This window comes from Equus asinus, chromosome 4, assembly GCF_041296235.1.
Source record: "Equus asinus isolate D_3611 breed Donkey chromosome 4, EquAss-T2T_v2, whole genome shotgun sequence".
Classification (NCBI taxonomy): domain Eukaryota; kingdom Metazoa; phylum Chordata; class Mammalia; order Perissodactyla; family Equidae; genus Equus; species Equus asinus.
The window spans coordinates 84,234,099-84,259,785 of NC_091793.1; the positions used below are offsets into that span (position 1 = coordinate 84,234,099).

The following is a 25,687-nucleotide window of genomic DNA, read 5'->3' on the forward strand; positions in this document are numbered from 1 at the left end:
TGGTAAGATAAGTTCAACATTATTGGAGATTTTCGAGATTGGAGATTTTGAAGCAGGGAGTGATGACAATATAATTTAATCTACATCATTAAAGGTTCTCATTGGCTACTGTGTGAAAAAAATGGATATTAGGAGGCTTGAGTAGAACTGGGGAGACCAGTTAAATGGCTTTTGCTGGATTCTAGGTGAAAAATGAAACATACAGTTTCTGCCTTTGAAAAGATCATAAATAGTGGGTATAGAGAGAAGTAGGTGATGTATGCAGTTACAAAGCAATGTCATAAGTGCTGTGGTAGGGGAGAGCACCATGAAAATACACAGAGGGGAAAATTAACCTGGATTTGGGGTGTTAGATGAATAATTCTCATGAAAAAGGATATGAAGAGAGTTCTGAGTCATGATTAAGAGTGAGGCAGAGGGGAAAGCAGAACAGGACAAACAATACTCTGAACAAAGTCAGCGTTCATAAAATTCTATGTAGTGTGTGATAGGGGAGGGGAGAGAGAGAAAACTAGAAAGGCGGACGTGGCCAGGAACTTGAATGGTCTTGTGTGCTATGTTATATGGTTTGGATATAATCCTAAAGGCAACTGGGAATCACAAAAAGACCTTCAGATAGATTCTGATTTGCTCAGATATGCAGTTTATATAGATCTCTTTGGGAGCATTTAAACGATAAACAGAAAGGGAAAAAAATCTCTAATATTCCTTAAATTTACAAGGGGTTATATTTACAAATCTATTTCATTGGCTTGAACACTCAAAGTTTATACTAATGTGGGACTATTAGTATACTACTAATACTATTAAACTAGTATTAGTCTATATTAATATAGGTGGACTATTATATGGACACACATGCATACGCACACTTCTATATTCCTTTCCTTCCCACTACTCATCCTACCCACTTATGATAAATTAAAAATACCCCAAACCAATTTCTCAATGTCTGCTAGGTTTAGGTGTGTGTTGAGGTTTAGAAATGCTGTCCTCTTCTGCCAGAAGACATAGAAAAAAGTCATGGAGTTTTATTTCCTCTTAACCTTCTTGCCAAATGAAATCAGCTTCTGTTAACAGTTGTTGATTTTCCCCTGGATGGAAAGCTGCATTCCTCTAAGGAGCCTGTAACGACCATTCCAACCTGAGTTCCAGGCCTGTGTGGTTCCCCAGGGCCCCAGTTGCCTCAGCTTCAGGGCTTGGCACACAATCCATCTTTGTAATATGGCTTGTCCCAGTGGAGTGTTAAAATGATGACTATGTTTATATGTATATGCTCATGCTGTTTGACTGTTATGTTTCCAAGTTGCTGATGCTGGTTATATTTTTAACTAATGCAATTTTATTGTACTTTTGCCCTGAAGCTATTTAAACCAAGCATACAATTTGGAGAATCTAATAAATAAATAAATCCAGAGCCCTGGAGGAAATGTGGCAACCAATGGTGAAATTTATCCCAATATTTAAATGAATTCACTGGGACTAAATATTTGCCATTAGAAGACTAGCAACTGTACAAAGAGCGAAAGGAGTTTTTTCCTCCTAAAGTTAAAAAACATAAACATTATATTTACACTGCTTTTTTAAGTCAGAATACTTTTTTTGGTCTATAAGAAATGTTAAAGTCCTCCTGAGAAAATAGATAATAATGGAGTTGCAAATATAATGAATTATTTAAATTGTGAGACCAATTAGGGAGAAAAACACACCTTTCTTTTTTATTATTTTAATGGAGTTTATACCTTAACTTGTCATTCATCACAAAATGCTTTGTAAAGTAAAAAACACTTTGTATTGCATATGCAGAAAGCTTCCTACATTTCCTAGAATCGCCATGTGTCAGTCCCTGCTCGACTCCTAGCTTTTCAATGAATCACTGTGTATTAATAATTCCTGCACCTATGGCCGCTATTTGCTCTAGATTCCTAGATATTCTTCAACTGCCCTGAAACTACTGGGAATGGGTTTGGCAGCATATCAATAGTTACTTCATTTACCAAGAAGGTGTGGACATAACCTTGGCCTGCTTTCGCTTAAGAGGACCCTTAACATTACCTGGAGGTTAGGATGTCCCCGATTTCTAGAAATCCTTAGGAGATTGGTGCTTTTTAAACCTACCTCCTAGCACTTGAGCTGCCAGGCTAGTGCTTGCGTTGGAGTTGGTAGGGGTACACTGTCCTGCTCTTCTTTGTGTAATGTCGGATGGATTCCCCGGGGGCTGCTGCCTGCTTAATGACACTGCAATCTCTGCTGTGAACAAACAATGAAGTCAAGCCTGGTGCCTCCCTCTTAAACCAACTTGTCCTCATCCCATTGGACCTTGACGACTGCCTGCATGCCATCTAGATTTTAGATGGCATATCTCTTGGTTATTATTTGCACTACCCCTCCCTCTCTCCCACCCCAACACACTTTCACGCCATGGTTTTTGTGTTTTGTCTTCTATTCTATGAATTCTTTTTACCCCTGTATGTAGTCCCCAGTGCAGATTATCCTGGTAAGAAGTTGGATGGGACTATTAAAACCATTTATTAGTACATGGGATTTAATGGCAAATTTAATGATAAAAAAGAGATCAGATTTCAAATCTTTAATGTTTACTGCCTGGGTCAATTCGAAAGTTGAATAGAAGGAAATAGGAAAGAATGTGTGGATACCTAGCACAAATTCAAATATTTTAACACTAAAATGTTTTTAGTATTAAAAATATGTAGACAGAAGGAGTGATGTCAGCATCATGGTGGAGTGAGATGTTCCCTTTGACCTCTGGGAGGCAGTGGAACTAGAGAAGAAGCACCCTCCTCACACACAGAAGAAGCCATCCAAAATGCAGATGCCCCTGGCAGTGGCAGTGGTGTCCTGACCTCATATTTCAAAAAGCACACTGGTGCTGAGACCAGAGGCTACTGTAGTAGCAATGGCACCCGTGGCTTAGCCTCTGCTCCTCCCCTAGTAGTGGCAGGTGGTGCCCATGACCTGAGGCTCCAAGAAACACGGTGGTGCTGGTGACCCAGCCTACACCCCCTTTCCTCAGCAGCAGTGACTCTGAAGCCAGTCTTTTCAGCAGCAGTGGCAATCCACAATGCAGATACCCCCAGCAGGGGTAGCAGTGTCCTGACGTGAGGTTTCAAAAAGCATGCTGGAACAGAAGACCAAGGCTGTAGCAGTAGCAATGGCATTTGCAGCTTAGCCCCTGACCCTCTTCCAGTAGTGGCAAGTGCCACTTGCCACCTGATCCTTCAGGAAAGACAGTGGTGCCAACCCAGTCCTCCCTTCCTGACCCTGGCAACAGTGGCAGGTCCAACACCACTCCTTCCAGCAGCAAAGGCTGCATGCAAGACCCAGGGCCCCTGGCAGTGGCAGTAACATCTGTGAAACTAGAACCTCTGACAATACTGCTGCCAGCCCTCTCAGATAACCTGGGAGCAGCATCACAGGTGGTGCAAGTGGCAGCACTACCCAAGCCCTTAGGGCACCCACAGGGGGCCAGTGGGGGAACATGAGACACAGGTGACCACAGAAACAGTAGAGGTGCTCACAGCCTGGTGAACCCAGTGGTGACATCTGTGATTGCAGCAACATCATAACCCGTAAGGCACCAGCAACCTTGGAGGCATGAGCACCACAAAGAAGGCACTGATGACACCTCTGGCAGAGGCAATAAGGGGAAGAAAGTGTAGGCTCTCAAACACAACCAGAAGCAGCTCACAATCAAAGTAACCAAGTCTTAGCCAAATAAGAAAGGTGTTTACTACCAAAAATGCACTTTCATAGGATCAGCTCATCAAGTACCATGAAGAACTACAGTAACAGGGTAGAAGAGAAGGAAAATGACAAGTCTCCAGAAACCAAACTTGGAGTCACAGAAGATTGTGATATAACTGACAGAGAATTCAAAATTGCTATCATGAAGAAACTTGAGTTACAAGCAAATTCAGAAAGACAGTTCCATGAGCTCAAAAATAAATGTAATGAATAGGAGTACTTCATCAAAGAGATTGAAACTGTACCAAAAACCCAAAAAATCTGGATATGAAGAACACGTAGATGAAAAAGATGAAAAATAAAGTAGACAGCATTGGAAATAGAGCAGACCACATGCAAAGAGAATTGCCAAGCTCAAGTATAGAAATCTAGAAATGATTTAAGTTGAAGAAGAGAGAGAACTAAGATTTAAGAAAAATGAGGAAATTCTACAAGAAATATCTGACTCAATTGGGAAAAGCAACATAAGGATAATGGGTATCCCAGAAGGAAAAGAGAGGGAGAAAGGAGCAGAGAGCTTATTTAAAGAAATAATAACTGAGAACTTCCCAAACCTGAGGAAAGGACTGGATATACAGTACATGAAGCTAAAAGAACTCCTAATTATCTCAATGCAAAAAGACCTCCATGGCACATTGTATTAAAACTATCAAAAGTCAATGACAAAGAAAGAATATTAAAGGTGACCAGAGAGAAGGTAATAACTTACAAAGAAACTCCCATCAGACTGTCAGCAGATTTCTCAGGAAAATCTCTATAGGCTAGGAGAGAGTGGCATAATATATTCAAAATATTGAAAGACAAAAACTGTCAGCCGAGAATACTCTACCCAGCAATGTTATTCTTCAGATGTGAAGGAGAAATAACGGTTTTCCCAGACAAACAAAAGCTTAAGGAGTTCAGCACCACCAGACTTGCCTTACAAGAAAAGTTGAAAGGAGCCCTTCTAACTGAAATGAAAAGGCAAGTGTTTACAAAGCTTTGAGCAAGCTGATAAATAGAAAGAATCAGAAAATTGCAACTATATATCAGAATAGGTTAGTAAACAATTGTAACATAAAGGCTAAAGGGAAAGAAATCATCAAAAATAGCTAACCACTTGAATTTGGTAACAAACTCAAAATACAAAAAAGAATAATTTGTGACAACAAAAACACAGCAGGGGAAGAGGAAAAGGATGGAACCTGAATAGGCCAATGGAGATAACTTGCTATCAACAGAAAAGGACTATCTTATTTATGAGATCTGTTATACAAACCTCATAGCAACCACAAAACAAAAAATCAGAGCAGAGTCACAAAACAGAAAAAGAGGAAACAGAGAAACACATCATAGAAAACCACCAAACTGAAATGGCTGACAGGAATACAAACAAGAAAAAATAATGGAAATATAGAACAACCAGAAAACAAAAGAAAAAATGGCAATATTAAGCCTTTTTATATAAATAATCACTCTAAATGTAAATAGATTGAATTCACCAATCAAAAGACACAGAGTAGATGGATGGATTAAAAAACAAGACCCAAGAGGCTGAGTGGTTAAGTTCACACACTCTGCCTAGGCAGCCTGGGGTTCAGATCCTGGATGTTGACCTATGCACCACTCATCAAGCTATGCTGCAGCAGCATCCCACATAGTACAGCACTATGACCTAAAACTAGAATATACAACTGTGCACTGGGGCTTTGGGGAGGGAAAAAAAAGGAAGATAGGCAACAGATGTTACCTCAGGGTAAATCTTTCAAAAAAATAAAATACACAAGACCCAATGATATGCTGCCTCCAGAAGACCCATCTCATCTATGAAAACAAACATAGGCTCAGAGTGAAGGGATGAAAGATGATAGTCCTAGCAAATGGCAAACAAAATAAAGTGGATGCAGTCATATTTATATCATACAAAATAGACTTCAAGACAAAAAAGATAACAAGAGACAAAGAAGGACATCATATAAAGATAAAGGGGACAATTCCCCAGAAAGACATAACATTTATTAATATATATGCACCTAACATAGGCACCCAAAAGTATATAAAGCAACTATTAACAGACCTAAAGGGAGAAACTAACAGCAACACAATAATAGTAGAGTACTTTAATACCCCATTTCTATCATCCAAACAGAAAGTCAACATTGACCTTGAATGAAACACTAGACCAGACAGATTTAATGGCTATATAAAGAACATTCTATCAAAAAACAGCAGACATATTCTTCACAATTGCACATGGGACATTCTCAAAGATAGGCCATATTTCAGGAAACAGAAAAAGCCACAGTAAATTTAAGAAAATTGAAATCATATCAAGTATTTTCTCTGACCAACATGGTATAAAACTGGAAATCAATTATAAGAAGAAAGCTGGAAAAGTCACAAATATTCAGACTAAACAACAGGGTACTGAACAACTATTGGATCAGTGAAGAAATCAAAGGAGAAATCAAAAAGTACCTGTAGAGAAACGAAAATGAGAACACAACATAAAAAAACCTATGGGATGCAGCAAAAGCAGTACTAAGAGAAAAGTTTATAGCAATACAGGCTTACTAAAAAACAATCCAACACTTCACCTAAAAGAACTAAAAAAAAAAAAAAATGAATCAGAGCAAAAATAAATGACATAGAGACTAAAAAGACAATAGAAAATACCAATGAAACTAAGAGCTGGTTCTTTGAAACAATAAACAAAATTGATAAATGCTTAATTGGACTCACTAAGAATAAAAGAGAGAAGGCTGAAATAAATGAAATCAGAAATGGAAGAGGAGAAATTAAAATGGACACCACAGAAATATAAAGGATTATAAGAGAACATTCTGCAAAGCTATATGCCAAAAAATGGGATAAACTAGAAGAAATGGATAAAATCTTAGACTCATACAACTTCCCAAAACTGAGTCAAGAAGAAATGGAGAGTCTAAATAGACCAATCACTAATAAAAAAGATTGAAACAGTGATCACAAACCTCTCAAAAAACAAAAGTGCAGGCCAGATGGCTTCTCTGGTGAATTCTATCAAACATTCAAAGAACATTTAATACCAATCCTTCTGAAACCCTTCCAAAAAACTGAAAAGCATAGGACACTTAACTCATTTTATAAGGCCAATATTACCCTGATACCAAACCAGACCTGGACAACATGAAAAAGGAAAGTTACAGGCGAATGTTGCTGATCAACAAAGGTGTAAGAATCCTCAACAAAATATTATCGAATCAAGTACAACAATACATTAAAAGGATCATACACCATGATCAAGTGGGATTTATTCCAGAGATGCAGGGATAGTTCAATATCTGGAAATTTATCATTGTGACACACCAAATTAACAAAATGAAGAATAAAAATCACATCATCTCAATAGATGCAGAGGAAGCCTTTGACAACAATATCCATTTATGACACAAACTCTCAAAAAATGAGTGTAGAAGGAAAGTACTTCAACGTAATAAAGGCCATATATGACAAACCCAGAGCTAACATCACACTCAACAGAGAAAAACTGAAAGCTATCCTCTTAAGAACAAGAATAAGACAAGGATGTCCACTCTTGCTACACTTATTCAACATAGCATTAGAAGTCCTAGCCAGAGCAATTAAGCAAGAAAAAGAAATAAAACGTATCCAAATTGGAAAGGAAGAAGTAAAACTGTCACTATTTGCAGATGACATGATTCTATATATAAAAACCCTGAAGAATTTACCAAAAAACTATTAGAAATAATTAATGGACATATCAGTTGCAGGGCAAAAGATCAACATACGAAATCAGTCGTGTTTCTATACACTAATAATGAAGTAGCAGAAAGAGAAATTAAGAATACAATTGCATTTACAATGACAATAAAAATAAAATACCTAGGAATAAATTTAAGCAAGAGATGAAAGACATATACCATGTAAGCTTTAAGACGTTATTGAAAGAAACTGAAGAAGACACAAAGAAATGGGAATATATTTCATGCTCATGGATTGGAGGAATAAAGACAGTTAAAATGTATGCATTACCTAAAGCAATAAACAGATTCAATGCAAACACAATCAGAATCTCAATGGCATTTTCCATGGAAATAGAACAAAGAATTCTAAAATTTATTTGGAACAACAAAAGACCCCGAATAGCCAAAGAAATCCTGAGAAAAAAAAAACAGAGCAGGAAGTATCACTCTCCATGATTTCAAAATATACTACAAAGCTTTTGCAATGAAAACAGCATGGTACTGGCAGAAAAACAGAACACATACATCAACGGAACAAAAATGAGAGCCCAGAAATAAACCCACACATCCATGAACAGCTAATTTTTGACAAAGGAGCCAAGGACATACAATGGAGAAAGGAAAGTCTCTTCAATAAATGCTGTTGGGAAAACTGCACAGCCATATACAAAAGAATGAAAGTAGACTATTATCTTACACCATATGAAAAATTAACTCCAAATGGATTAAAGATTTGAAGGTAAGACCTAGAACCATATAACTAGAAAATATATGCAGTACACTCTTTGACATCATTCTTAGCAGTATCTTTTTGAATATCATATCTCCTCAGGCAAGGGAAACAAAAGAAAAAATAAACAAATGGGACTACATCAAACTAAAAATCTTCTGCACAGGAAAGGAAACTATCAACAAAAAGAAAAGGAAACCTACCAACTGGGAGAAAATATTTGCAAATCATACATCCGATAAGGTGTTAATATCCAAAATATATAAAGCACTCATACAATTCAACAATAACAAAAAAGAAAACCAGATCACGAAAACGGGAGAGGATCTGAACAGACATTTTTCCAAAGAAGATATACAGATGGCCAACAGTAACATGAAAAGATGTTCAACATCACTAATTATTGGGGAAATGAGAATCAATTTTACAATGAGACGTCACCTCACACTCATCAGAAAGGCTATTATTAAAGAGAGAAGAAATAACAAGTGTTGGCAAGGATGTGGAGAAAAGGAACCCTGATACACTGTTGGTGGGAATGTAAATTGGTGCAGCCACTATAGAAAACAGTATGGAGACTTCTCAAAAAATTAAAAATAGAAATATCATATGATCCACCTATTCCACTTCTGGTTATTTATCCAAAGAACATGAAAACACTAATTCGAAAAGATATATGCATCTCTATGTTCATCACAGCATTATTCGCAATAGTCAAGACTTTAATACAACCTAAGCGGACATCAACAGATGAATGGAGAAAGAAGATGTGGCATGTATATACAATTGAATACTACTCATCAGCCATTAAAAAATACAAAGTCTTGCTATTTGGGACAGCATGGATGGACTTTGAGGGTATTATGCTAAGTGAAACAAGTCACAGGGAGAAAGACAATTACCCTGTGACTTCACTCGTACGTGGAAGATAAACAAACAAACACATAGATAAGGAGAACAGATTGGTGGGTACAAGAGGGGAAAGAGTGGGTGGAGGGTGAAAGTTGTAAAGGGGCACATATGTATGGTGACAGATGGAAACTAGACTTTTGGTGGTAAACATGTTGCAGTCTATACAGAAGTCGAAATATAATGATATACACATGAAATTTATATAATGTTATAAATCAATGTGACCTCCATAAAAAAAAACAACTTATAGACACTCAAAAAATGTATTGAAATGCAAGTTTTAATTCAGGGTATTAGATATTCTCTAGTAAATTAAACATAAAAGTGAAGTCTATGTAAAACAAATAAAATATTGTCTTTAGTTCATTAAAAGTTTAAGTTTTGATATCTGGAACTCTACCATGAACATTTCATTTAGAATTTAATGTATTATGGGAATGATGATACCTAAATAGAAGCGAACAGAATGTCTTAATCTGTTGAACTGGCTATGTAACTGAGAAACCTATTTTTCCATTCAGTGTTCAAATTAACGAATCACCTTAACAGATATGTTAGATATCAAATGTTAAGTAAAACAGATTGAAATGTGGTTATGTACATGTGGAATTTACTTCTTGGCTTAGCAATACACCTGGCTCACAGAAGGCCTCAAATATTTACTGGAAAAAAAGGAAGACAAGATGACATTATTTAAGTTGATATAACATTATTATGTGGAAAGAATATGTATAAGCATGTACATATGAACAATATGTTTGAGGGAGGGTCAGAGAATACTATTTAAAAATTATTAACGGTTATGTCTTCTTTCTTTGGCCTTTTCTTCTCCCTATTATTTTTTTACCTTTTTCATGTAATAAATTTGATGTTCTATGAAACATGAGCATAAAAGATTATTCAGGATTATATCTCCTTTAGAAATTGTTTCCACTTGTATTTTAAATAAGGGGTTAGCAAGTTGTGACTTGCAGATCAATTCTGGTCTACTTTCAGTTTTTATAAATGAAGTTTTATTGGAACGCATATATAATTATTTGCAGACATACAGCCTATGGCTTCTTTTGTGCTGAGACAGTGGAGTTGGGTTGTTGCAACAGGCAAAACCCAAAATATTTACTATCTCATTTGTTACAGAAAAGATTTGCCAACCCATGTTCTAAAATGTTCTAAATTCTATTTATGATTCACAGAACATGAAATTGAAGTGCATACATATCAATAATAACAATATGCTATGGAAAGATTCTGATAGTAGTTGGAATTCCATACCAGGAAGATCGTGGTAGTTTAAGTGCATGACTTTATGCACCAAAGCTATTTGTGGAAAGGTTTTGGATGCAGATAATGACAGTTAATTTTCCTTAGGAAGCCTATGTGTACACAAATACCAGCCTAGAACTGAAATCAATTCTGTAACAAAAAGTGAATGAATCTGGTCATTACATTGCAGGAATGTAACATCTAAGTACAAATCCACAGAAATATGGGAACAATGGCTGACTGTTGAAATTGGCTCTGAAAGAAGCTAGCTACCAACTATTACAGGAAAAAGGTAAAGTTTTATCGTATTGCTTATTTCTTTACTCTCACAAAAACATGGGCACTACTCAATTATTGAGAGGTGAATTAATTATTTTGTAGATTATCCATGCCCTTTGTCTCTTTTCTGTTTGTTTATTTATTTTCTGCTGAATGTCTGAATTCCTATCATTTCACTGATCAGTAACCACAATTTGAGAATGAGGAAGCCGAATTTAAAGACTACAGAAATTAATTCACTCTTGCCCTTAGTTTTCAGCTCTATTAAAAGAGTAGGAAACAGACTGAGGTTCTTCATTAAAATCACATCTGTCTTTTTGTTACCTATTGACTTTAGTAATTAATTATATCTGTTACAAAAACAAGAGATGTTACTCTTTTTACTGTCAAGGTGCATAATTATTGTCTTCGTAAAAAAGCTAGGCATAAGTATGGACCTATGACTAATTTTCCATATGGTAAAGATGAGGATAATTAGCTTCTTTTGTGCTATTGTTACTAACAATTTTTAAAAATTATATTTATCTGATTCCTTTAATTTTCCTGATAATCACATTGCTGGAAATGTAGCTTCTAAAAACAGGCTTTGTTATTAATTGATTCAAAAGCCTTGAGTTTTCTTTGCTCTCCAAATAAATGCTGTAGGTAGTATTAAGAGTAAAATGACCTTTAAAGAGTAATTCTGTCCTGGAAAACAAAAAGCGGTTTCCTATGGATAAAATCCATTAATAATTAACATTGTTTTGAAATCTCAGTATTAACATTTCCTAAGGAAAATGAATCAATCTGTCAGAGAATAAAGTTAAGCCAGACAATTTGTATCTCATTGAATACAGACATTATACTTCTCTACTTCAAACTAGATGGAGTTTGCTTTTAATTGTATTTTATCAGGAAACAATCTATATTTTCATTAAAAGAGAATAGTTAAACAAATATTAGGATGGAAGATTATATGATTTTGCTGAATCCATAACATAATTTGTTAATTTCCTTAAGTTCAAAGCCAATATTTTATTCTCAAAAAAATTCAGTGACTGATAAATAATAGCAGATTTTTTGATTGTGTCCTTTAATAAAAATGAACTGAAAGTATCTTTAGAATATTTCTGTGAAACACAAACAAAACAGATGACTGAGTCTGATTGTGTATAACATTTATTGTTTTCTATGTGGTTAGGATTAAACTGTGCTCCTAAAAACATGATAGTTCAGGGGACCATCCCTGTGGCCTAGTGTTTAAGTCTAGCGCATTCCGCTTTGGCAGCCTGGGTTCAGTTTCCAGGCATGAACGGACTTACACTACTCACCGGCAGCCACAATGTGGCAGCGACCCACACGCAAAATAGAGAAAGACTGGTACAGATGTTAGCTCAGGGCAAATTTTTCTCAGCCAAAAAACAAACACAAAAAACAATAACAACATGATAGTTCAGCTGAAACAGGGTCTGATATAGACTGGAAGTCAAAAGATGTTTAATTTCCATACTCTCCAAGCTTAAATTTATAACCAAAGCTTTCAGCTGTAAATCAAGTTTTGATATCTGTAATGCTTTGAGTGTATTCAAGTTCCCTAGAAAGGATATTGTTTCTTTTTCATTGGCAGTACTATTAGACCTTACTGAATTTTCCACAAGGAACTTGACATAATCCTTTGAATCCAAAATCTCTCCTAAGAATGTCTTTACGCATCAAAGGTCTCAGTCGCAACATCTCTAACACAGAACATTATCAGCTCTTTGCAGGAAGCAGCATAATGTTTTTGTTATTGTCATGTACGCATAAGGATAATATTGTCTAGCTGAGCCCTTTTCCTCATCTTCATAATAAAAGAACTGAACCAAATGATCTTTCAAATTTCTTCCTGCTTTCTAAATTTTCTGAGTCTCTGAGGTAAAACTTTTATGGTAGACAAACATATTCTTTGGATGACTGAAGAAACTGTGTGGGGATGCCCACAGCTATTCCAATGACAGATTTCCAGAATCCACTTTACCAAGGAGAACTGTGGGAGGCAAAGAAGAATAGAAACAAAAAAAGAAACAGAAAGCCTCACTGTGATTATTTAATGTAATAGCCCAGGTCCCTTCTAGTGCCCTTGGGGAAATTTCATTACATCACCTGTGATAAGTAGAAAGGTCTCTCTTTTCTCATCTTAAAGGGAAATTGAATATGCAATTGAGAAAAACGTAGTAATTATTTGGGGATCATATAAACATTAATTCATAGAGAGTTAGTTAGAAGGAAAAATAAAGATTTATACTCCACAGATGCAGGAGCAGACAGCTGGATGTAGGAATAAAGAACAGATAACCTTTGTTTGAAACTCCAGCTGTGTAATCCTAGGCAAGTATCTTAGCCTGAGTAATCCTTATTGTGAAGATTAAATGGAATAATAAATGCAAAGTACCTGGCAATTAGTGGGTCACCAACATATCTTAAATCTCTTTTCTCTCCCTATATTATCACTAATGGAATCTCTTCACCGGCACTTAGTATTAAATAATAATACAAAAAAGATTTAAACTTTTCTTATCTTTCTGGAACTTGCTGTCTATTGAGCAGAGAGGACTTAAAAAGAAATAAGCAATAACCAAAGATATGGAGAAATCCTGACTATTTTATTTTATTGAATCTTGGGCTGAAATTGCAAATATTTATTGGATAAATGAAAGTGATGACACTGTATTAAGGAAATGTACACGACGAGATCAGTACACCTAGTTTTGTACATCATCATGAAAATAAACTCCAGGATCTGAGGGCAACGTGAAGTAACTGAAAAAGTTGCTAGATATATAAGACAAAACAAATAAAGCTCAGATTCTGAGAGTATAAACAAATTTTGTGGTCAAGAAATAGAATGTTTCACTCAATAATTATTTACTGAGCATTCGCCGTGTATCAAATATTGTAGTTTCCTTCTCAAATTTGAGAACAAGAAATTAGTGAGGCAAATGAATGGATGAACGAATGAATGAATGAGAACAAAGCCAAAAAGGAAAGTGGAAGTTTCCAAAGCAGAAGCAAATTTAAACAGTTAAAGCAGAAGAATATGAGCATGTATAGGCATGTATATTAATAATCTTATACACATCTGCCCAATGGATTTGGGAGTTTGTTTAAAGATTATTAATAATAAATCAAAATAGAAGGTCAATACATACTTAATTTTAAATTTGTGTTTAATTTATATTTGTGATGTAAATAAGAGATCACATATGTTCCGGCATCACCCAGATCTTTCACTTCATGCAGCCGGCAGTAAATATTCCCTTTGCAGACAGCCAGACAGAAGGCATTAAAGACCAAAAATCATAAATCAGGGTCAGATGCCCCTTCAAAGTAAAGAAAAATCCAAATATTTGAGAGATTTTAAGATGCATTTAGGAGAAATAATAAAATTTAGGCAAAATCTATTCTAGAGAAAACCTGTTCTCTTTTCTATCAAGTCCATGCTGAAATTACTTGGTATAAATTTTTACAACAATTTCTGAATTAAAATTGATCTGGGGGAATAGCTGTCTAAAGATACTGAATAATTTTCATATGTTTACTTTAGAAATGCTTTATTGCTAGGGGGAAATATAGTTGAGACTATTCCACAATAGAGTGTAAGAATGAATGTTTACATAATTCAAATGAATTAAACTGTCAACAATGAGATAAGATTAATTCTATATATTTGGTATTTTACAGATGAGACATATATCCAAAGCCTCTCTCTCTCTTTTTTTAAATATTCCAGCCAGAGACTTAAAGACTTGTGAGAAAAGACTGAAGTCTCATTTTAACTTTATTCTTGAGGTCCTTACAGATAAAACCATCTTTCTACAAAACCTTTCAGAATTTAAATAAACAGCCAGGCCTGAGGCTCTGGAGGAAGTTCTCTCATACCAAATTCTTTGAGGGTCCAGCCTCACTTATTTTTCCACTTAGAAAATCTATTCACCCAGTAGCTTTACAAAAGGGTCACTGTAGAAATAATGTACCAACCAAAGAATTCAGAATCAAAAAGAAACCAGAACTAAATTAATAATAAACAGGCATTGAAACAAAGGAAGGAATCAATGTGCTGCGGACTGTCTTTTTATTCCATTTTTGCTTGTAGTCTGTGTGCGTGTATATGTGTACACGCACACACACGCAACAGTGACTCTGTGAAAACATAGCGCTTTCTAAAGATACCTTGTCCTTTTTGCCTTGTAAGGGAGTTTGGAGGTGAGAGGAAAAAGAGCACATCACCAAGAGGAAAGAAGATGAGTATATATTAATCTAGAAGAGGACTATCCTTTAACACTGTTGCCGTATATTAATCATACTGATGATGAAAACAATGATCATCACTACAGAAATTCTTTTTTGAAAGTGCTTTCACGAAGAATATGCATTGAACTTAAATTCAGGAATTTTTTGAAATGGAGATTAAATATATGAAATGTTCCATTTCCTGGTTTTTCCTGTTCCTTTACTATTAAAAGTCAATTCAAGAGTACTTCTGCCTTTTGAAAACAAGTTGAGTGGAGAGAAACTGCACCATATGCTCTGCTTAGCCAGGCAGTGTAAAGCAAAGTGCCGAGCAATTATATGGTGGATTTGATCAGTTTTGACAGCCAGTCTTGAAACTCCAGCCAGAATCCCCTGCTCTTTCTTCCGCAGCAGGTTTTGGGACTGGATTATATGACTAATTGCATCAAATTTCTACTTTACCTTGGCAATGGCTTCCCAAAGCCTGCATGTGCAAAATGACTTTCCTGATCAGTTTTAACAATTCTATGTGTCATGGTTATTTTACAACTTTCATATCAGAATACATAATAAAAATAATGATGGATAAAAATATTTAAATGCCCTTTGAAACATTCTGGATTATCTTGCACCCAAGTCATCCCAGAATGTTACCTTTCCTCGATTCTTGCAACTTGTATTCACCAAGTAGACTATTTGATTAGGGAATCCTAGTAAAATTTATAATCTGATAAATATAAATTAGTTCAGGAAGCGCTCCTCATGCTTCTCTTGAAACATGTCCAAGAATCATGTATATTATCTGGATCATTTCCTTAGTGTATTACCATAATCATATACAAAATGCATAGCATTCACATTGACAGTATATCCTTTACAGTAATATATTAGTGAAACTGAAGTGCTCAAAGATGAAGGCCGTTAACATTAAATAGCTTCTGATTCTATAATAATCCAAACCTGAAAAACTATGTAGAGAGCCTACAAGGGGAGGTACCACTCACTCTGGATACTCATGAGGCTAAAGCAATCTCTCCAAAACTTCTTAATGTGCAATGATCATTTTAACTTAAAGATGAATGCACATAGAAGAGAGGGACGGAATCTGACTTCTGAGATGAAAGGAAATTAACTGTGGGGTAATGTATCTTTCACAGCATACTATGGGGCAGTGCCAGCAGGCCACAGATGTACACCTCATGAGGAGCCTAAAAAGACATCTGTGAGGTGGGGGAAAAATGCAGATTATATTCAAAGTGTAATTTAGTAATGAAATGTCAACCATACCACTGATGAATGTTTCAAATATACAAAGAAGAAAAGGAAAAATATTTTTGTAAACTTTTTCTTTTTCCGTGCCAGATTAACAATAAGCAAAAAGTTCCAGTTCATATATACTAGTGGATCAACTAAATTGGGTGAGAAAAGGACACAAGAATGAAATAAAGAGAAGAGGGAGAGAGAGAAAGAGAGAAAGAGATGACTGGAACTTACTGCATAATGGAGAATAAGAGCCAGATAATACTAAGTAACAGCTTTATCTATAATTCATTCCTCTCTTGATTTGGAAGCAAAGTTGAATTGAAATATGCTCATGTTAATCCTTATAAGACGTTGTCGCAAAAAATTTCTTAGTCATCTCCTATTTTCGTTATAGCTTCTATGTCCACTGCCAGGTAAAGTCGTGAATCACATGAAGACCATTGGCCATGAGGACCTGCGTTTCATTGCCTCATGGTTCATAAGTGATTGTTTGGCTATATTTGCATCATTGCTATGACTCTTGTAATCCAGGTAATACAGGTAAAATCAACATCAAACACGTCTTTTAATAAATCACTTAGGGAATTCACAAAAAAGCTAGGGTTATCCTTTTAAGAACCTAGTATTATGTAGGTAATTTCTTTAATTGCCACTGTTTCCAGTATTTAAAGTTGCGGGGCAGAGGGGGAGAAAAGAAAGACAAATGGAATCCACGTCACAGAAAATACTTTTGAAACACCATATTTTATAGGTTGTCAAATATTGGCAGAGGACAAATATATCTCCTTGGAAAACACTTTGAAAATCATTCCTTTCTTATGATCTCACAGTCCATGGTTCTTCCCACCCTACCACATTAAATAAATCACTTTATTTTTTGTCTGTTTGCATGCTAGATTTTTAAAACTAAACAAGGACCATGTTTTTCATCCTTTTATCTATCCTTTGTTCCAAGCACAGTGCCGGGCACATCAAAAGTCATTAATAAATATTTGTGGAGTGAATGAGAGAATGAAAAAGAAGTTCTTTCAATTTCTTTTTCTCTCTTTTTTTCTTTTTGTGAGGAAGATTGGCCCTCAGCAAATGTCCATTGCCAATCTTCCTCTTTTTGCTTGAGGAAGATTGTCGCTGAGCTAATTTCTGTGCCAATCTTCTTCTATTTTATGCCGGATGCTGCCACAGCATGGCTTGACAAGTGGTGCTAGGCCTGCACCCAGGATCTGATCCTGTGAACCTCAGGCCCCAAGGCCGAGTGGGCACCCTTAACCACTATGCCACTGGGCCTGCCCTTCAGTTTCTTAATCAGAAATAAAAGTTCTACTTAAAAATGTTACTGATTATATGCATGTTTGACAGACTAGTGATTTTTTCTGTGATATTTCTAACATAATTTCTAATTTATTAACATGTCCTATGGCTGATCAAATTTGGTAAAGTATTCCAAGCAAATAACAGGGTCCACAGATAGGCTGAGAGCCATGGCCATGACCTTCTCTCTTAACTTACATCTCAGAAAGTCAGTCAGTTGGAATATCCAGCCATTTAATAGGAGATTATTTCAAACTTTAAGGAAACAAATTTGGTGTGGAAATAAAAGGAAAATTATGCCTTTCTTGTTCTTTTCTCTTTTCTTTTTGGGATGGATTTTGGGTTTGGCAGTTTATAAGTTGAAGGGGATTAAAGGAGTAGTAACTAAAGCAACTAAAGAAAGTAAAGCATCTAATGAAAGTAGGAAGCAAAGACCACAGAAGAAAGTTTCAAAGTATAAGGAGGTATCAAGGTGAGAAACCAGAGAAAGGGAAGGAAAGAAAGAAAGTAAAGAGATGAGCAAATTATTTTTTCACAGTTCCACGTGTATACTTTGGATATATTTTTATGAGCAATTTATTTTTTATATAATATTCACTCTGAGATACTCCAAATGTTATATATCAATTTAAAATGAGATTTCATTAATTCACAAAATTACTCACCTTCTTTGGTACAATTGATTTGGGTTTCATCACTGAAGTCTCCACAGTCGTTGTCACCATCACAGGCCCAATGGCCTGGGATACATCTGCCACTGGAACATCTGAACTGATTATCAAAGCAAGAGTGAACACAGCCAACCTCATCACTCCCGTCCCCACAGTCGTCATCTGGAAAGAAGCATCAACATCAAGGTAGTGAAAACCCATCCAGGAAAAAAGTTATTTTTAATGAAATATCTAACATTTCTTCTTAGTATGCAGAGTTTTCTTTTGTGATTGAAAAAGGATTGATAAATCCATGATCAACGTTTTCCATGAACAGTGGGAGAATTATTTGCATTTTTATATTGCTTCACTTCCCATTTAACATCAACTACTAAACCAAGAGAAAAAAATCCTTGACTCTGGATGTTGAAGCTGCATTTCTTTTTCACTCAGAAATGACTAATCAGTAACTAAAGGTATTTATGCAGAATGAAATAATGATGAAGTGGGAGACGATGGTAATTGTAGGAATTTCATGAAATGATATAGCTGGTAATATAATTATTATGGAAACATTATTAGATCTACAGTCTCTATGCCTCAGTTTATACCTATATCTTCATTTCAGTCCCTTCCTCCCCATTCCCCAACTTGAGGGCCCACTATGTACCCTTTCCCCACTGGCTATTAACTATGTATTTATACTGGGAAATTGTTGTACACTCTCAATAGCAATGATTTTTGTTTTTTCATTAAAAACTGTTGCAAGAGGGAAGGGAGAGGAATATGAAGTGGAAATAAATTGAAATCGATGGCTGAGAGTGCATTGATTTATATACAATTCATTTACCTGCAGTTGGCATAATTTAGCATAATGATACAATTGAGTATAAGAAAAAACATTATTTGTACATAAAAAGCAAGGTGACAGACTTGAGACCATCTGGATAATTTCATAGTAATTTATAAACTGCTCCATCCTGAGGTTATAGAGCATTTTTCATAAACACTTTGGGGAACCTGAATTGTCCAGGTCATTTCCTCAATTGTCTCTTTCACTACATATTTGTAGACTTAGACTATGTCCAGCATAGTATCTGAAAACAAATCCCTCTCATAGCCCCATGGGACAGATATTGAGCTCCATTATCCTTAACGCTAATCCCCATCGATGTGCCAGCTGCCCTCTTATCACGTGTCTTAACCATTTTGCTTGGCTCTGCAAGCTTCTCTTACAAACTACCTCTGAAGGAGGTGAAGCAGCACAGCCAGCCAGGCCCCCAATCAAATCAGTGCGGTACAGTGAACATTTGGTACTTGCCAGAGTCACAGTGCCATTTGCTGCTAATGCATCTTCCACTTTTGCATATAAATTGACTTAGTGGCTCACAAGTTGGGAATTCTGTGAAAGATATAAAAACATCCAAATGGAAGGATGTTATTGACTGTGCTTGACTTAATTTGTATCTCATTTGTTAATATGATCAGAACTCCACCCCTATCCTCCACAAAAGGCACAGAGGAAACATTAGACAAACAAATAGAGTGACAGCAACTTCTTGAGGACCCAGGATACACATACTTTTAATATCTTTTAAATGAGCACTTTCCAGGGATGGAAAGCCAAGGAGAATCATTAGATGAAGGATTGTTTGGGTTCATTATAATGCAGGAAAAATGAATAGATGTCAAGGCCCTGCACCAAGACACTCAACCTCTTCTCAGCAAATAACAGCTGGATGGGGCTCTACACTTCAGGGCTGCTAAATAATGTGCGTGTGATTTAAAAGAGAAAGGCCTTTCCTGAATAGAAAGCCAGAGTAGGAAAGTCAGATCTATCTCTGCCTTGAGGGATGTCAGCATCGCCATGTTGAAAGTAAAAAAACCCAAAAAACCAAAAAACAAACAAAACCAACTCAATAAAATCAGTTTAGTTGCTATCATACAATTACAAAGATTTTGAAAGTGTGAATTCTGAGTTTAAAAACAAAACACCAAAACTCCCTGAAAATCAACAACAGCAAAGAATTAGATTTTAAAAGAAGTTTTACCTAACTAAATCAAAAGGCCTTCTTTCCTAATCTTTAGATAACTGTAACAACAACAAAATACAACCCAGAATTAACAGAGGAAAAGATTCCCCAGGAGAAAATTTTATTCTTCCTCTTTCATATATGACGAAAGTAATTCACCTAGTTTATAGGATTTGCTCAATACCAGACCATTTAGCTCCCAGGACAATATTCCTGGAATCATAAATCCTCACACACAATAGCTCATTTAGTAGAAATTAAAAAATAGAAATATATAGAAGAAAACAAAAATCTCCATCTGTTCATTGACATAATGACAGAAGAAACTGACATATTGAGATAAATCTGTGTCCCCTGTTCTTTAGTACTATTCCTATGACAACTGAAGTCATGATATTTTGTGGTAAATATTTGTTTTTCTCTTTAAGACAACTAACTTAGAATCATAGCCTATATCAGATGGAAGAGAGACCATAAATACTTTCAAATTGTATTCTGTAGGTTGTCTCAGGGCTACCAAGGTGGCTGAGCAGACTGCACTTTGGCTGCCCAAACTCCTTTAGACAAATCTACTCACCTCTTCTTTATCTATACAATTTTTTATCTATCTATAGTTTTAATTTTGGAGTTTTGAGTATTATTTCATTTTGAGAAAAATATACAGATAGTAGCAATATATTTCTTTGCATTAAAAAAAAAAGAAAACCACTGATTATATCCAATCATTTTAGCCCTAAGGAAACTGAAGCTCAGAAAAGTCAGGCTTGCCTAAGGTTACATGTATCTCCCTAATGAAAAACAGGTTTTTAGAATTCAGTTAATCAAATTCTCCGTCCATCACTCTTTCTATCACACTCTACTGCCCATTTCCTATTTTATTTTTACTTAGTATCATGAATGCACTTAAACTGTTACTTTACTCTACCCATATTGATAGTATCTATTAAGCTTATAGGTTAATTATTTGTCATAAACTGTTTCATTACGTATAGAAGAACGTCCTTATGTTTATTAGAAATTTGTCTCAAAATACTTCCACCATTTTAGTATTTGGTTAGCAAATTTTTGCCCATATCACGTACTATTTCATATTATAATCTTGGAAATTTTAATCATTTAGAATTTTTGATCTTGTCTTTAAGTTCTGTAACACTATCAACCTTTAATTTATTTTTAAAGGGCAGAGCATACCAAGATTCACCTAATCCTTTTTTTCACACTTTCTCAGGCCTGTTCTTGATTATTTCTTTCTAAGAGTTAGGACTTTCAAAGTACTCCAGGTTGTGGTTCCATTCAAAATTATGTTACTGAGCATTTTGTTAGTACTTTAACCAATGAAGCACATTAAAGACAGTATCTTCAGGAAATAAGAATTTTAAATGGCATTGCTATAATTCCTATAGAATAGTTTTTATTTTTCTCTTAAAAATTATGACATTTTTAAGTTAAAAGTCTATATTAACATCGTTTTTGGCAAATCACGAGAGGCTAGAATTAGTAGTAAAATGCAAGCAAATTAATTTTACATGATAGTCCCTTAGAAATAATATTACAAAATAACATTTTAAATTAAAATCAGAGGCTAAAATATTCATCTTCACTCTTAAAATGCTGAAACAATGAACTCTGTCTAGTATGTAGCTGAGCTGAGGAGAGAAAGTCAGCCAGGGTGACCAGCAGTGATACCCAGTAAACAGACCACAAGTGATGGTCATCTTTAGTAGTGATAACTTATCCAAATAACAACATAAATTGATATTATTTCATAAATAACATGTAGGGAAAGTGGTGGCCTCATACCAGATCTGGTTGATAGGGCATTCTTGATTACCTGCCTCTTTACTTCTTAAAAGGCAATTTCTTCATGCAAGTTTACATTTGAATACATCCATCTGAAGTATTGGCATTTGAATGAAAATTATTGTAAAAGTGAACAAGTCTTTGTTAAATTTCATGATTACCAAAGCCATATCTTGAGATACAAATTTTATAATAAATTTAACTTTTTTGAAATCAAAAAATGTGATCAGAGCCTAAACGTGATTCAAAGACAGAAGTAAAAAAGGTGGAATCACTGATATATAGAGATAAAAAACTACATTAAAAGCTATCCATATAGCACCCTTACAAATATTCTGACATATTAGGGGAAGTACTCAAAAGAAAAGAGAAAATGCCCAAGGCAGAATTTAATCAACACTTCAAAGAGAATTTTCTTTTGTTACCTGACAAAATAATAAAACTTATGTTTACGTTTTAGGAATCAACATGAATCTTGTCAAAAATATGTTTTGTTCCTTAGATAAATAAGTATTTAATGTTTAGAAGCTGTACAGTAGACATGAATAGGGACTCTAAGTGAAATATCAGTGTATGTTATGGTTAAAATGAGTAAACAACAAAATGCAGACTCTAAGATAGGATAAGATCTAATTTTTAAAAATAACATTACATGTTTTTGCATCTATAATAGGAAAATTTGCATTTTTAAATCTCTCTTCTAGACTGAGGAGCATATTAACCAACATCACAAGGTTTACTAGGAAAAAATAAATTACCCCAAGTGTTTGGAAACTTCTGATATTTGGTGATACTTCATTGGTTGGGAAATTTTCTACACGATCTTTAAGATTCTTTCTACCTCTTTCTAAGTCTAAACATCAGCCAAAAACACATCTGGAAATGATCCCCCAAAAGGTAAAAACTTTCAAAATAAATAATCTGAAATTCAGTGTATCTGTACTATCTAAGAAAATGAAAGTTATCCCTTCTGCTCACAGTGAATACAACATACACACATGCATACAATGTGTATATGTTCTTAAACAATTGCATCTCATTTCTGAATAATTTTTTACATAATAGTTAAATCATTCCTCTTGGCAACCTTGTTGTCTGATTTAGTTTATAGGACCAAAAGGCAAATTATATATACATAAGTTGGGAACTAGAAGGAAGCATAGGACAGATCACTAAAAAGAACAAAGGCATTCATTGAAGTTACTAATATTTCATTTCTGTTCCTTTATCAAAGCAGTGTGACCTCAGGGAAATCACACAGCCTCTCTGGTCACAGACTTTTGGTTTGTAACATGATCTCTCGAGTCCTTTAAGTCCTAAAGATCAAAAAGTCAGAAGAAACATCATCTGGAAATGTACAACATCCTGAAAGCATTTAACATAGCAAAAAATAGGATTTATCACCTGAATAACTCCTGGGATTATCATAGCATTCCAATAAAATATAATGACTGAGTTTCAAAGGAATGGAAGAACAAATAGAAAAATTTAAAAATTATTTTTGGCTTTCTCTGCTTAATAAGGCAGTCAAATGTGCAGTACAGTTTAGAAAGACTTCCATCAAAAAATTTAAACACAATATAGAACCTATGTTTTTTACTAATGTTAGAAAATACTGTATCCACAATTCCTTAGTATCCTGTCACCAGTATCAGATGGTGATAGAGGAATGAGCTCTAATGACAATACACTTTTTCACCTAAAAAATAAAATAAATGCCTCTTAAAATAAATTTTACATTTTCCCTGTCCTTCCACATTGGCATTAATTTAAAAGTTGAAAATAGTATCTGAATATTTTAGTTTGTTTCTGGATACTTGTTCTTATATTTGACAAAGACTTAAATGTTACACATAATCTTTTCTTTGTTGACTTTGCATAAATATCCTTTGACTTTGGATCTTCTTTGAGACACAAACTGCAGGATACTTGGAAAAATAGCCTGATTAACTCTGAAAAAGAGAAAAATTATGAACCAAAGTGGCTTACATTTTATCAGGTTACAATTACAGCAAGGAAAAGAAAATCATATTTTATTTCTGTAGTTACCTCAATCTCACAGAATATTTAATATGGATTAATGGACTGTTAAAAATTTTTCTTTTGTTGCAGGTAGTAGACTCAATTTGTCTATTATATCTTTCACTTAAAATTTATTGTCAGGTTATATGTGTGCTATTATGTAAATGGCAACAGTTTCCTCTCCCTCTCCAGGGTAATCACGGTTGGTATGGTACTCATATTTATCTGGTACACAAAGCTTAGAGGAGTACCCAGTGAGGTACATTTTGGATCCGATTTATGTTTCTTCTCTGTCCCTAACGTAAGAATTTTCCTACTTATTCCTCCTCGTTGGCCTCCAAATAAATATTTCTAAGTAATTTATTATTGAAGTCTCAAAATACAGCTATCATAAGTTTCTTTGAGAGCATGTAGTTCACATCCTATATATGTGAATTTCACCTGCATGATTAAGTATGTGGAAAAAATATAGAAAGTGTTATCTAAACCTGAAGGAGACAATAATACTTACATTAAGTATTATTATTTATTGAGTACGAGGTGCTAGGCTACTCACATATATACATGACCTACACTCTTCACAACAGCCTTACAATTGTCATTGCTAATCCCAACTGCAGAAGAAAACAGCATAATTTGCCTGAGGATACATTGCATAACCAGCAAGTGTCAGAGTAAAATCTGAATACTAGGCTGACTGACTCCAGAATACGTTATTTTTTCACTATACCACGCTGATCATAACAAGACCCTTAGAAAAATTATAGCATGGGAAAATTTGGGGAAAAATGAAAAATTTAATTCTTCTTTCTATGGTGCATGTCTTCCACCTAAACTCGAATTCTGATTTTAACTACTCTAATATATATAATGAAATACAGTTATGAAAAATAGTGCTTTTTAAAATCATACAGACTATAGGACTATATATTCTGAGAAGATATATAACATTTCTAGACACTGACACTAGTTGTGGCTTCTGAGAATGTGTACTTATATAGGACAGAATTCAGAAGATCCAACAGAGTAAATACACTTTGGAGAAAATCATAAGAGAACAGTGTACCACATATTGTCTTCCTTTTGCTGCTCTTTCATTGTTGTTACATAAAAACCTCATTTTATATATCACATATAATGTCATGTATAAAGACACAGACTTTACAGGCAGGCAAACCTGAGTTCAAATTCTGGCTTTATCACTAATTAATGTGTGGCCATGGGCAGTTCAACATCTCTGACCCGGGGATCCTACTCCGTAAAATAGAGTGGAAAACTACTTCAAAATTTTATTCATTCAAAATATTTTACTGAGAATTTTATACCAGATAAAGTTCTAGGCCATAAAGATACATCTCCTAGAATGAATGAATGAATGGAATAGTGCTAGGCTCTGGGAATACAATGTTCTGCATTCTCTTTTTCTCATAGTTCTTGCAACCTGGTAGGAAAAACATTTGTAATATAATTAAACAAGTGATTTGAATAAATCTCTGATAAGTGCTATGATTTATGCAGTATAAGGTGTTATTGCAACATGCAACAGAAGCATCCAATCTCGGATATTGTGCCCCAGAGGAAGTGATATACAAGCTGATATGAATGATACATTCAATTAAATCCGATAAACAGGAGGAAAAGAAGTGCTTTTAGAATATTCGAGAAAGTTGTCATTCCTAAAGGCCCAGA

At 34.9% G+C, this 25,687-nt stretch overlaps 1 protein-coding gene across 5 annotated transcripts in view; it reads right to left on the reverse strand.

The window, feature by feature from the left end:
- LRP1B (LDL receptor related protein 1B) overlaps window positions 1-25,687 on the reverse strand; it is a 1,812,874-nt gene that overhangs the window by 672,716 nt on the left and 1,114,471 nt on the right. For all 5 annotated transcript variants that reach the window (XM_044768977.2, XM_070507612.1, XM_070507613.1 and 2 more), the window contains exons 19-20: window positions 19,465-19,545; window positions 18,159-18,326 (exon numbers count right to left, since the gene is read on the reverse strand). In XM_044768977.2, coding sequence (XP_044624912.2) covers window positions 18,159-18,326; window positions 19,465-19,545 — 249 coding nt within the window. The remainder of the gene's footprint in view (window positions 1-18,158; window positions 18,327-19,464; window positions 19,546-25,687) is intronic.